At 37.8% G+C, this 14,528-nt stretch overlaps 1 protein-coding gene across 2 annotated transcripts in view; it reads left to right on the top strand.

The window, feature by feature from the left end:
• Nucleotides 1–14,528, top strand: part of NCAM2 (neural cell adhesion molecule 2) — a 525,587-nt gene that overhangs the window by 291,554 nt on the left and 219,505 nt on the right. For both annotated transcript variants that reach the window (XM_074971360.1, XM_074971367.1), the window contains exons 3-5: nucleotides 793–999; nucleotides 4,581–4,724; nucleotides 13,473–13,610. In XM_074971360.1, coding sequence (XP_074827461.1) covers nucleotides 793–999; nucleotides 4,581–4,724; nucleotides 13,473–13,610 — 489 coding nt within the window. The remainder of the gene's footprint in view (nucleotides 1–792; nucleotides 1,000–4,580; nucleotides 4,725–13,472; nucleotides 13,611–14,528) is intronic.

Genomic DNA, 14,528 nt, shown 5'->3' with positions numbered 1-14,528 from the left:
TGTAAATATTTACTTTTAAATACAAATAGGTAAACATGTATCTGATTGCATCTATAATGTTGTATAATGTTCTTACAAATTTTGTTTGCCAAAATGCTTTTGTTCCATAGACAATTATTAAAAAGAATTTTTTTTCTAAAAACACTGTCAAAATGAAGTTGTAATTCTGGTTCAAAATCTGTTTCTTTCTACAAATGTGATTATTACCATGGCTGTACACCATGGTAATTTGACATGTAACCAAAAACTTGCTTTTTTTTCAGATAGAACATAGTGAAAACACATCTCTGAGGAAAAAAAATCAGTAGAGCAAGTAAAAAAGGGGGGGGGGGCAGTTTCTGTTTTCTTTCCTCTTTTTTTTTTAAATTTGAACATAGGCTGGGACCTAAGTAGGACAAATTTGCTAGTACTTGAATATTAGACTATGTCATGGAGGAGGGAAAGGTCTCTGATTTTGGTCTTTGAATCTTGTAAAAAGTTTGTTCGGATTTTGGGCAAAGGTTTGATCCAAATCTTTTATTTCTAAAATACCCACAGATATCCCAAATAGTTACTGGACAATGTAATTGGTGCTATCTGGCTCAGCTGGATATATAAACATTTTCCTAATTCTTATTAATAGCTCAAAATAGTTAAATTATGGCCATCAGACTTGCTGGTTTCTCTTTTGTCTGTCTTATAACTTGTGTTCCTCCTACAGAAAAGACAAGATGTATATTGCAAAGAAAGAACTCAACTGAATGTTACTTAGTGTCTATAGCTGAACTTTACTTTTTACATTGCTTTTTTTAGCGATTGGGGAGCCAGACAGTATAGATTGGTACAATCCACAAGGAGAGAAGATTGTGTCTAGTCAAAGAGTGGTCATTCAAAAAGAAGGTGTTAGATCACGGCTAACCATTTACAATGCAAATGTAGAAGATGCTGGGATATATCGGTGTCAAGCAACTGATGCAAAAGGACAGACTCAAGAAGCTACTGTTGTTTTGGAAATTTATCGTAAGTGAAACATAAAGGAAAAACTAACAATAAAAAGAGAGGATCTATTTTGAATTCCATTTGCTATACAGAAAATTAACACTAAATTCATATATACCCCTTCTCTATAAATCTAATTTTAGGAGCAATAGATTGTATCTGTTGCAGTCAAGCATATATACTGTGAAAAAGACTTGAATGGAATTGATATCGAGTACATTAATCCAGTATGGTATAGCATCAGTTACCTGATGTCTTGAAATACAAAGTCTTATCATGAGGATGCACCATATATACCTCTCTATCATGTAAAGGACAAAATGTGTTTGTGAGGGAGATAGATCTGCACCAAAATAAATCCTCTTACAATAGTCAAATTGTGCATTGATTTGGAGTGCAAGAGACACAACATATACAGTTTAAAAGAGTTTGCAATGGCTTTTATGTTATTTTTTTTTCCTGTTCTTGTTTGTATAAGGGACTTATGTGACATAAAATCCTATATGTGATGAGGTATAAATATTTATAAACCACCAAAGTACTATTATTTTTAAAATAGAGTTAAACAGTTAATGGAGGATTATTTCTTCAAATGTAAATATACTGCATGATGCAAAATGAATATGTAAAAGCATCCTACAGAAGTTTTGTCAAGTTGTAATTGACATCACTTTAAAAAGTATGGAATATTGAACTGAATTCTTTACATCAATTAGATCAATTAGAATTCTTTACATCAATGCAAAATATATAATACAGAAGAGGCTTAAGGCTAACACAAAACCAAAAAGAGGGGCCATATTGTGCCATTAGTATTTAAGCAGAATTCCTTATTAATTTGAATGGTGACTTTTGCATAAATATTCATGGCAGGATATGGTTCATGGTCAGGCCAAGACTTATGAACTGAAATGTGCCAGGTAAATGCAAGATAAAATCTTAAAGTACTGCAGCTTTAACAGTGCAGCAGATATCAAATGATAGATAATTTTAAAAATAAATGTAATTGATAAAACCACCATTCAGGCTGATTACAAGCAATTACATGATGGTTGCAAAGTTGGTAGTTCGAAGAACGGATTTCATAATCTGTAAAAGTCATCATTTTTATGCTTAAAACTGCCAGACACTATACAAGTTGACTATTGTGCAAGGTAGAAATCCTTTGAAAACTGTCAGGAAGAGACATAGTAGTTCTTTTTTTTTTTTAATAGTTCTCAGGATAGAACAAAAAAATAATCATAAAAAGCCAGACACAAGATGTGAAGTCTGACAGAAATTTTGCCTGAAAGCTAGCACATTTAGGGCTAGATGATATGTTGCAGACGATCAGCAAGATGATTTCCTTTTGGGTCTGATCCTAAGCTCACTGATGTCAATGGGAGTTTTTCCGTTGATTTTAATGGACAATTGGATCAATTTATTAGTATCATCTTCACAAGTGATGCACATGATAGCAGTCTGTGCTCTGGGTAGCACATGCACTGTTTACTCCAGCTCTCACATCTCTGAAAAGGGAACAGGGAGAGACAGGGGACAGAGATGTAGAGCTGCCTTCTCCTTGTCTTTTATGACAGCCATGAACTGGAGTTGATGGATTGGAGGAAAGCAAAGCAATCTGCTCTGTCTAGAGGAGGCACATGTTTGTGCACTACACATATGCAGTGAGTTGCATAGACAGAGGATGTGTCACTGAGAAGCAGTTCCTCCAGAGCTCGTCTTAGGTCTGTACAGTTCCACAGTAGTGCCTAAAGAAGGTGGTGGATTAAAAGCCACAGTGTAGCTGTTGAGCTATTCTGCAATAACAGCTAAAATCATGCAACCCTTACTCACACAACTGAATACTTACTTATGGTATTACCGCCCCAAGTATTCAAAAATCAGATCTCCAAAAAATGGGTCTTATTGGCTAAAAAAATCTCACAATTTAAAAATAATCGGGTTTCTTATTATTTGCCTTTTGGGTTTTGAGCCAGTTGATGATGTCAGGCTTTTCTCCACAACATGATAGCTAGAAAGTCGTCCCCCACACTATTGCTCCCCCATGAAAACTGAAACTCTCACAATCACTTGCCTTCAGCAGCCGGGACTTGAAGAAAAACACCAAATAACTGAGTCAACAAGGCTACTCACTGGAGTAATTAATGCTCACAATATGAGTGAGAGTTCCACAGTTGAGCCCAAAAATGTTGAAAGCAAGAAGTAAGTAAGAAATTATTTTGTATATTCAAACTGAAGAGATTACTTCAAAGATCCTTATGGCACTATCCCACATGTCATTCTCATAAACGAACTAGGGACATCTGGTCTAGAGGAAATTACTATAAGGTGGATGCATAACGTGTTGAAATACCATACTCAAAGACTAGGTATTAATGGGTTGCTATAAAAATGGGAGGGCATATTTAATGGGGTCCCCTATGTGTCTGGCACTAATCAATCTTTTAATTAATGACTTGGATAATGGAGTGGACATATTGCATATAACATTTCTGGATGACACCAAGATGGGAGGGATTGCAAGCACTCCAGAGGACAGGGTTAGAATTCAAAATTATCTTGATTAATTGGAGAATCGGTCTGAAATCAACAAGATGAGAGTCAATAATGACAAGTGCAAAACCCTGCACTTAGGAAGGAGAAATCAAATGCACAAATAGAAACTGGGGAATAACTAGCTAGGCGGTAGTTCTGTGAGCCAACAATACAATGCATTTGCAAAAAAACATAAGCTAATATCACTCTGTGACATATTAATAGGAGTGTTCTACTAAACACAAGGGAGGTAATTATACCACTCTACTCTGCACTGGTGGGGACTCAGCTGGACTATTATGTCCAGTTTTGGACACCATGCTTTAAGGAAAAAATGGACACACTGGAGAAAGTCTACAGAAGAACAAAAAAGATTTTAAAGGGGGTTTAGAAAACCTGCCATATGAGGAAGGGTTAACAAACCTGGGCATGTTTAGTCCTGGGAAAAGAACACTGATGGGGGACCTCATAGTCTTCAAATATGTTAAGGGCTCTTGTAAAGCGGATGGTGACCAATTGTTCTTCAAGTCCACAGAAACTAGGTGAAGTAATGGTCTTAGTTTGCAGCATAGGAGATTTAGGTTAGATATCAGGAGAATTTTTTCTAACTGGAAGGATACTTCAGTACTGAAATTGGTTACGTAATTGGAGGTTGTGTAATCCCTTTCATTGATGGTTTTAAAGAACAGGTTGGACAAACACCAGTAAGGGATGATCTTATTTGGTGCTGCCTAAGAGGGAGTGGTGGTGGAATGGACTAGATAATCTCTTGAGGTCCCTTGTGCTCCCTTCCAGCCCTTCATTTTTATGATTCTAAGATATTATGCAATTATTTCTCAGTGGAAATAGTGGAATTCTCATTACCAGGAACATTTATGCCTAGGCTGGCCAAAGCCATAGATAATACACTGGAACAGTCCTCTACTGCACTCAGAGAAAAAAATGAACTAGCTTTCACATCTCTAGTTTCTATGATTTGATGCTGTATTCAGAGTAACTGTGCATGTAACTTGTATTGCTAAACAAAACAGGAAACGCTTGTTAAATTCAGTTTTCTTTCTTTTTAGAAAAGCTCACTTTCCGAGACATAATAACCCCACAAGAATTCAGACAAGGAGAAGATGCTGAAGTGATTTGTCATGTTACTAGTTCACCTGCACCTGTTGTCAGCTGGTTGTATCGAAATGAGGAAGTCACAACTATTGCTGACAGTTAGTATTTTGGTAACTCTTTAGGTTATATGTTCTAATTATATATTAAAATATTATTTAAAAGAAGATATATCAAAACTGTAATGTGGGATAGCAGTGAAGAATTCCTAAGCATAAACTTTAATTTTACCTATGGATGTGGTAGATTCTCCATCACTTGAAGCTTTAAATCAAGAATAGATATCTTACTGAAGTGTGTGCTTTCAGTTTCACTTTGGTTTCATATGAACACAATAAGCTTAAAGCAAAATTCAGCCAAGGACTGTCAGCCCATTTGTGAGCAATTTTTCATATGAGTAGTCCCACTGAAGCCAATAGAACTACTTGAGCGAGTGAGTTCTCACCAACATGTTTAAGGATTGTACAGTAGGGTCTATAGAGTTGTGTATGATTTTCATTCCAAACCATAAACCCTGGATCATCTTCTCTCCCCCATGCCTGTTGTTCTCATGGGATGTGGTATACTAGTGGCCTTCAGTATCCACTACACACACTAGTGATGTCTTTAGGAGGCAATTGACTGTCCCAATACTGCTTCTTATGCCTTTGTGGAGCAACACAATTATTATGTACCTCACAATGCACAGAAAACATCTTTGGAGAGTTATCTGCCTACCTGCCTATCCTCTCTCAGCTTTGGCATTAAATGGACTAAAATGCAAGGTTGAGTTTGTACATCCCTCATGCTGGTCATTAAGATATGTTTTTTCATATTCTTTTTAATTCAAAATGAAATTAAAGTTTATTTAGTGGCATGAAAGTACGGAACTGTAGCATCTCTAAGGTATGATTACAGCCAAAGAAGAGCAGATTTAATAAACCTATTAGGCTTTTTATTGTAAAGCTGAAAAATCACTTATTTGGGTGCTTTCAGATTCTTGTGTGAACCTTCATGGTACAAAAGCCAGGCAGAGTTTTAATTGGATTTGCTACTTACATACTGTGTTTAATCTCTGTCGTTACCCACATAGTCACATGTGCAGAATTCATGGTGAAAGAGTTACCTGTAGAAGAGCAATGCAACTTTTTTATATAATTGAATTGTTAAAGAAGGTAAGGGTTAAAGGATTTTGGAACTAAACAGTAGCTGAACAATTAAGCAAGCCGTCTTTTTGTCAGCGTTACAGTTTAAAGCCTACAAATGTGAGATTTTCTCCAAAAGATCAGGGATACTCTACAGTATGTTAATTTAATTTGCTTTTGCACTTCTAGTTCTTGTTCTGGTTACCAATCAACCCTGTTTTAGAAGACTTAATCATAAAAAGAAAATCTTGAATTTTTTTTTCTTAAGATCGTGCATTTTAAATTAATCTGAATTTTTAAAATATTTCCAGTGTGCCATGCTGCATTTCATAATGTAATTTTGAGTTTGTTTCATTTTCTTTTAAGACTTGACAGGACATAAAGCTGTTTAGCTGTTTGAGCCAGACAGATATAAAATGTTAGGATTTTAAACAGTATATGGTTGAAAAACGGATTAAAAAAAACAGAAAAAAATGTTGTTCCTTTATCCCCTGATTTTGCATTGAGATCTCCTAGCACAAACTGCTATGCCCATACAAATCCCCATTAAAATTCAAGGGGATTCTGCAAGGACCTAAGATAGCAGCTCCTGCTGTAGGAATTGGGGCTTTAAATAGTATATAGCTGGAAGAGTTTGAGCTGTGTGAGTGTTCACAGTATCACCTGGACATACTACCGTGGATGGTGGAGAAGAGATTATTCTCTAATAACCAATTGATCATTATTCCTATAGTATATAATACTTAAATTCATTAAATGTTATGTGTACTAGAAGATTAGTTTATTATAGAGATAAATATACATTATTTTAATTGTCTTTTTCATTTTTTGTTTATAGAAAGCTTAAAACGTAGAATAATTTGACATCTGCTGTTGAAAGGATAATTTCCAGTTATATTATGCAGCTTTTTATTGTGCACTGGGAAGCAGCTTCCATTTAAAATCTTTTTTAGCACCTGCATTGTGGAGAGATACACTGTGATTGGCTTTTTAGTTATAAAGTGAAAATATTTCTGCTATATGTGACAAAGTGAATAAACCTCTCAGATATGATTTAGCACAATTAACTATGATTATTTAGGCTGTACAAAGTCTTGGCAGTTCCTAATGCTTGGATGTGCTATCCACACAGGAGACTGATCTGCTTACCAGAAAGGAAGGTTGTTTACTGAATCAGAAGTGAACATTTAAAGCAGGGGTCTCAAATTCAATTTACCTTAGGGCCAGTCCCAGTCATAGAATCATAGAATATCAGGGTTGGAAGGGACCTCAGGAGGTCATCTAGTACAATCCCCTGCTCAAAGCAGGACCGATCCCCGACTAAATCATCCCAGCCAGGGCTTTGTCAAGCCTGACCTTAAAAACTTCTTAGGAAGGAGATTCCACCACCTCCCTAGGTAACGCATTCCAGTGTTTCACCACCCTCATAGTGAAAAAGTTTTTCCTAATATCCAACCTAAATCTCCCCCACTGAAACTTGAGACCATTACTCCTTGTTCTGTCATCTGCTACCACTGAGAACAGTCTAGAGCCATCCTCTTTAGAACCCCCTTTCAGGTAGATGAAAGCAGCTATCAAATCCCCCCTCATTCTTCTCTTCTGAAGACTAAACGTCCCCAGTTCCCTCAGCCTCTCCTCATAAGTCATGTGTTCCAGTCCCCTAATCATTTTTGTTGCCCTCCGCTGGACTCTTTCCAATTTTTCCACGTCCCTCAATCTGCTGGCAATGCCCCTACTTATACATCCCAAAATGCCATTGGCCTTCTTGGCAACAAGGGCACACTGTTGACTCATATCCAACTTCTCGTCCACTGTAACCCCTAGTCCTCAGATCCTCTCAGAGGACCAATAATGTCACTGAAGACAGTGTTGAGAAAACAAAACGTTTATATTGTATTTTTTATTTTGAATTTCTCAGAAATAATAAAACTACCATATAACTTTATACAATTCTTCGCCTGCCAGAGAGTTTTTAGTGTTTGCCAGACACCTGGCAACGCTTCAGTTCTGTCAGTTTGTTGACATTTGGCTTCAGTGATTGAGCAGTTGAAACCTTCAGGATTGCAGCAAGGTGTGCCTCAGATAGTTGTGTTCGGTATTTTGACTTGTTTATATTCATTGTGGAAAAAATTGAGGCTGCCTCCATGGCTGACTCTGCCCAGCAACTAGTGATGGTATCTCTATCCTTCTCCCCAGCCAATGGGAGCTGCAGGGGCCGGCGCCTGCAGCAGACATTGCCGGCAACATGTCTGCATGCGTCTCTCCTCTGCGGGCCGCAGTGGGGAGGTTCTCAGGCTGCAGAAGGCCCGCGGGCCGGGACTTTGAGACCCCTGATTTAAAGAATTGTTCCACAAGGAAGTGTAGAGCTGACTGAGAATGGCAACTCCTAATTCTAAAGTAGTTTTACTTCTCCCCCCAGAGCCAAACTCCTAGACATCTGTTCAGTCCCGACACCTATAGTCCTTCTCCTGTTTATCTATGAAGGGAGGGAATGAGGGACAGAGAGGTCAGCTTTCCATCATCCTTTGACCAAGGAAATTAAATAAAATGACTGGGGAGACCATGACCTTGGAAAGAGCCCACGCTCTGTTAAAAGATTCTTTCTTGACTTGATGTTGTATCTTTAAAGGTGGATGTAAGAGCTCAATAGCTCAATGGAATGTAGAACTCTCTGAGCATGTTCTGTAGAGTTCCTGTAATGTCAGCCTCAAAAGCTTAATTGTCATGAATCACAATTCCATTGTGCAGGCGGCAAGGGCCTGGTACTAGAGATGAAGGTGGCCTGCAACTGTTTTTTATAGATCACACCTTGTTCTGTTCACCAAGTCAGTGATTTACTCTTTATTTTTGAACAGCAGTATTGCTGCATAAGGAGTTAAGCACACTGCCCACTCCATAGTGCCTATCACAAATACTGCAAGGCTATATGGAGGCATTCAGGTCTCTGGGACTGACTGGAGTCAGCCACAAGAGGAACTAACTACCAAGGGCTAGTCTGAACATCACCTGCACTAATCTTTCTATTCAACAGTCCGGTGCTCAATTGCATAGGTTTGTCATGCATGCAGTTACCACTTGCTGGATATGACATTGTTGTAAGGTTCAGGATTAGTGTATGTAAATGTTGTTTTGGTCTACATCATAGCTGATTGTGGAGATATTGTACTGAAGGTGTACTGGTGTATCCTTCACCCCTGTCATGTATTGTGGTGTGCTGTTATGTTATATATTTTCCTTTTTGTCTGGTTTCTTTGGGTTTTTTTTCCGATCATTTCAATATGCGGTGTAACTCTCTTCAAAACCATCACAATTTACATCTGTAAGAGATTCTTCAGACTGTTAGAATTTCAGGTGTGCAAACCATTCCAAGTTCAGTGCAAAAAAAGTTTGCAGATTTTTTTTTTGTGGAAACTGGTTCGTATGGTTTTTCAACCCATTCATACTTCTTCATACGGGATCGCTGCTTCACAAAACATGAAACAGGAAGTAGGCGTGCGTCCTGATGTTACAACAGAAGTCTTATTTCAGTGAGGAAAATTTCTCCTTTTAAAAGTATGATAAACATGGTACATGAGCCAAAATATAAAATAATAAGATAGTGCCTAATAACAGGCCAATTACAGGAGAAATATAAGGGCCTGCTTCAGGAACATAATCTAAGGGACTAGGCCTGATACAACAAGACAACTTTGATTTCAAGAGATTTTCCCAATCAGAAATCTAGATATTAATATGGGAGCCAGTATATAAAATATAAGGAAAAATTTCCAATAACGGTGGAATTACAAGTATGCTAGGACTCTGCTTTCTAAGGTTCTTCCCCTGACATTTCAAGATAGATTATGATGACTTTATTTTTTTATCAAAAAGCTTAAACAGACTACAGCCTCTCTCATTCTGAGATTACAAATGAAAAAGACTTCTACTGAACTGGGCTGACCCTATTGGACTGATCATATTGGATAGGCTCAACCAATTTAGGCCCACTGAAGAAATGCCATGTGATTTGCACCCGATGACCCATCTCAGTGATCTTGACTCAAATTACATTATGAATGCCGTAAAGTGAACCAATAAACAGAGAGGAGGGTTGAGGTTATAAAAAGCTTCTGCTGATAGCTTGAAGAAACAACATTTATGAAAGCCATCACTGTTTCCTGGAAACAAGCTGAACACAGACCCAGGATGGTTTTGAGTATTTTCCTGCTTTAAATCAAGAGTTTACACACCTCTAATTAGAACTGTGCAGCTATGGGAAGGAAAATGGTGCATTCTTATGTGCACTCTGGGTGAAATTAATCCTGATACAGAGAGCCTGCATAAGTCCTTTTAAGGGGGACTTTAGTGGTGCATTGAGCTTGTGTTGGCTGCCATCACAGAAGTGAACTTCACCCTTTCTCTGGAAAACTACTGTACTCAGGGTGGGCTGGCAGCTGCTTTCAGGCCCTGCCTCTAAAAGGAAATTTTAGGGTGGGGCAGGGAGGGGAGGACCATAAAACACTCATACTACCATTGTTTCAGCTGCATCAGTGGCAGAACTGGTTTCCAGTACTTCCAGCATTTTGTCCTCAGCAAGTCTTTCGTGGAGGTGCCTTGCTAGCTCTCCAGCACATTTTTGTGTGGGCTTCATGCTTGTCTACTGATTAGCTATGGGTATTCACATCCTGCTTTGGGTATGCCTACACTGCAGTAAAAGACCCGTGGCTGGCCCAGGTCAGTTGACTCAGGCTCATGGGGCTTAGGCTGTGGGGCTATAAAATTACAATGTAGACATTTGGGCTCAGGCCAGACTTCGGGTTCTGGGATCATGTGAGTGGGGAGAGTCTGAAAGCCCAGGCTCCAGCCTGAGTTCAAACATCTATACTGCACTTTTATAGCCCATTAGCCTGAGCTGAAGTCAGCTGTCCTGGAGCAGCTTTAGGTTTTTAATTGCAGTATAGACATACCCTTAGTGTCCTAGGCCAGTGTTTCCCAAACTTGGGACGCCGCTTGTTCAGGGAAAGCCTCATTGGGGCCCAGCTAGTTTGTTTACCTGCCGCGTCCGCAGGTTCGGCCGATCGCGGCTCCCACTGGCCGCGGTTTGCTGTGTGCGCCCAATGGGGGCTGCCAGAAGTGGCGCGGGCCAAGGGAAAGCCCACCAGGGGTTTTCCCTGAACAAGTGGAGTCCCAAGTTTGGGAAACACTGGCCTAGGCTATAGTGAATGTTGTTGACTGTCGTGTGTGATGAGCTGGCATTGTCTGGTGGCTGTTAACTGCCCACATCCATTGACTGTGATCCCCTTACAAAAGCATACAGTTTATATATTTGTGAACCTATGGGTATATCGTATATAGTACTTTATGGGATGTATCATAAATTAGTACTTGTATAAACATGGTGTCCGCTAGAGCGGTTGGATGCTCTGAACTTTGCTCTGAGCATACTATTATTTATGTGAATCACGTTATCCAGGCCTAATGCATGACTGCAAAGCTTCAGGTGAGTTTACTGGTTCAGCCTGACTTTACATAATTACTATGCAAGGTAGATAACAATTCTTTTAAATATTTGGTGTTATGTCTTGAAAGGCAGTAATTCCTTCCACCTCTATCAGTGGATACGTCATACAGAGTGGTGTGTGGCTTTTCTGAGAAATCATTTCAATTCACTTTCCACTCTTTTTCAACTTTCCGATAGGTATTGTATGTGCTGTGTATTAATCTGTCTGCCTAAATGCTAGTATGTAGTATGGGATGTAGAAAGAGCTTTGTTCATCTGGTCAACCTAATTTACTCATAAGAATTTCTCCTGTTATTATACACACATTTCTCCAGTCTATCCCATGACAAGATTAGGGTATTTATGGTGTTCCGCAGTCACCCAACGTTAGAGTTCATTTTCATTTCATTTTCTTCGATGAAATCGAAATAGCCTCCTTAGCTAAAAAGGCCTGGTGGTTGACAGAACATCCAGCCAGCAGGGATGAAGCTTTTCTTATATTAAATTAATCCTCTAAACAGCACTTTCCAAATGTTTGAAAATGTACATTTTTTTATGATCTAAGAATTGTGTTTCAACAAATAAAAAGCTAACAAAAGTCTAAAGAGAGAAATTATCCCCCCCACACACACACACCTTTTGAAAGAGAGAACATTTTGAAGGGTGACTGTCAGAGGATCACACCAGGAAATGGGTTTTACTTCTAGGTGTATTGGATTGTGGCTTGTATTGATTTGAAAATCAGTGATAGGATCTTAATGGCCAGTGTCTTTCTTCATGATATACTTAGAACTCGACAAAGGGAGTGGAGCACCAGGACCCCAGTTCAGCAAATCCCTTAAGCACATGCTTAAATTTAAACACCTGGTTAAGTGTTTTGCTGAGTTGAGGCCCATGTATACAGTAACCACAAGAACCACATATAGTGACCTAATGAGGAATATGTCTCTCAAAAGGCATGAGCTGATAATGGCTGATTTAGACTGAGGGACTTGAAAAATTAAATCCATCTGCCTCTTAAATCTGCACCTCTTATAGGGTGCTAAGAGTGGTGACTCTGATCCAAGAAAACACTTAAGTGCATGCTTAGGCCCAATTCAGCAAAGCACTTAAGCTATGTAACTTGGAAGTCAATGAGACTTAACCACTTGCTTAAAGTTCAACATGTGCTTAAGTGCTTTGCTGGATTAGGGTTGGTGTATTCAGCATCTTGAAATGCCAAGCTCACAGTGAGACACATGATCCAGGGTCATAATATGTAAGAAAAATAGTTTTAATATAAATTTTTGGCTGAAACTGAAAGATCCTGTACAAACAGTTGTTTAGTAAGAACAGAGACAGCTAGTACCTAGAAAAAACATTATCTAGTTCCATCTGTACAATTTTAAGGTTTGATGTGTGACATTTCTATGTTTCTCTAATCCTTTTACCAGTCTAGGGTAAATAAGCATCTCATTCACTTTGTAATAATTTGAGTCAGATTCTTAGTTTTACAAAAGACGTTAAATGAGCTAAGGATTCTACTTCTGGGCTAACCTATTACAATATTCTATTTCTCCTGTTGCCAAAAACAAAAGTTGCACATTTTTTCATAATATTATCACCATATCATCTGCAATAAGATCCCAGTTCTGCAACTTGTTTCATATTGGTGGACACCTATTGAAGTCAGCAAGGTTCTGTGGGGGCTGCCTGCACATAATGAGTTGCAGAATTGGGAAATAAATGATGTCATATTGGGTGAAATCCTAGCCATATTGAAGCCAGTATGAGTTTTATCATTGATTTAAATAGAGCCAAGATTTCACCCATTAACATTAATTTGGAAAAGCAGGGTAGTTGGTCCTTGACAAGAACTGAATAGGGTGTGAGGGAGGATGCATATAATATATCTTATTTTAAAAAAATAGCACAGCATTGAATATTTGGTTGAATGTACTGTAGGTATATTGTGCTTCCATTGGCACTGCAGTAACAAGTCTGGAATAAAAATGTACAGAAGAACAACTACATTTCCATTTTATATAGAAAAAATCCTAACTGAATTTAAACAAAAAATAAACCAATATTTTTGGGGTGAAATAACTTAGGTTATGATATTACATTTTAATTTTAAATTGAAAGTGTTTTGTTAATGAACTATTTGATCTCATTAGACAAGTTCATTTATCTTAGTAATTTAAATTAGTATTCCCAAAACTGTCTTAATTTACCGATATCACTTTATTCATTACATGCCTTTCTAGATCGATTTGTGATGTTACCAAACAACAACCTCCAAATTCTTAATATCAATAAAAGTGATGAAGGAATATATAGATGTGAAGGAAGAGTGGAAGCTAGAGGAGAAATCGACTTTCGGGATATCACAGTTATCGTGAATGGTAAGGTGTACAGTGATTTTTCTGAAGTTGAAATGAGGTCTTGCTTTCATTGATTACAACATTATTTAAACAAGGTTCATCATCTTCTATGAATTCTTAATTAGGCCACGTATTGCAGGATCGCTACATACTATAGTTGTTACATTGTTTTTCTTTAAATAGAAATTGAGTTGTTTACTGTTTACAATTTGTACATTGTGAGGTTTACCTTATGTGGGTTTTTATGTTTAATTTAATTAATATAATTATGTAGTTAAGGAGATCTCATACCTCCTTTAATGGTATAAATGTATGTAAATGTTATGTGTAAATGTAGTGGTTTAAAAAAAATATCTTTCGCAGGATATAGCCAACCACACCAAGATCAGAGTTCAGATTATAACATGCCGTAATTTAGCTAGGTATATATCTTTCAATGCATGTCATGTGTTGTTATAAACCACTTCATTTTATGCAGTTATTCAGTTTCACAGTAACACAGTTATTTTATGAATTGTCAGTATTTAAAACCTGGTTAAACACCATGAACATAATTTTTAACTGTAGGACTACAGTTGAATTAACTGGATACACCATGGATACGCCACTATTATTTAAGTCATAATAAATTTTAACAATTTATTAGAAACCCTTTTAACAAGGAATATGAAAGTGCAAGCATAAAATTGAATATGTAGGTTGACCTCACTGTTAAAGTCAGTGTCAGCACAATAAAACATATGTGAATGGGTCTCTATTCGCTTGTTGGCCAGCAAGGTTCTATCTAACTTAGGTATGTCTATTATACTAGCTCCTTAGTACCTAAGTGCCATTTCTAATATCTAATGTCTTGTTTCTGAATGACCCTGTCATGCAAACCCTTACTCACTTGAGTATCAATGAAACTATTGAAGTCTGGACTGCTCGTGTGAGTAAAGG

This window comes from Natator depressus, chromosome 1 (genome assembly GCF_965152275.1).
Source record: "Natator depressus isolate rNatDep1 chromosome 1, rNatDep2.hap1, whole genome shotgun sequence".
In the NCBI taxonomy this organism is placed as follows: Eukaryota; Metazoa; Chordata; order Testudines; family Cheloniidae; genus Natator; species Natator depressus.
The sequence above is the reverse complement of the archived record's forward strand: the minus strand, read 5'-3'. Positions and strand labels throughout refer to the sequence as shown.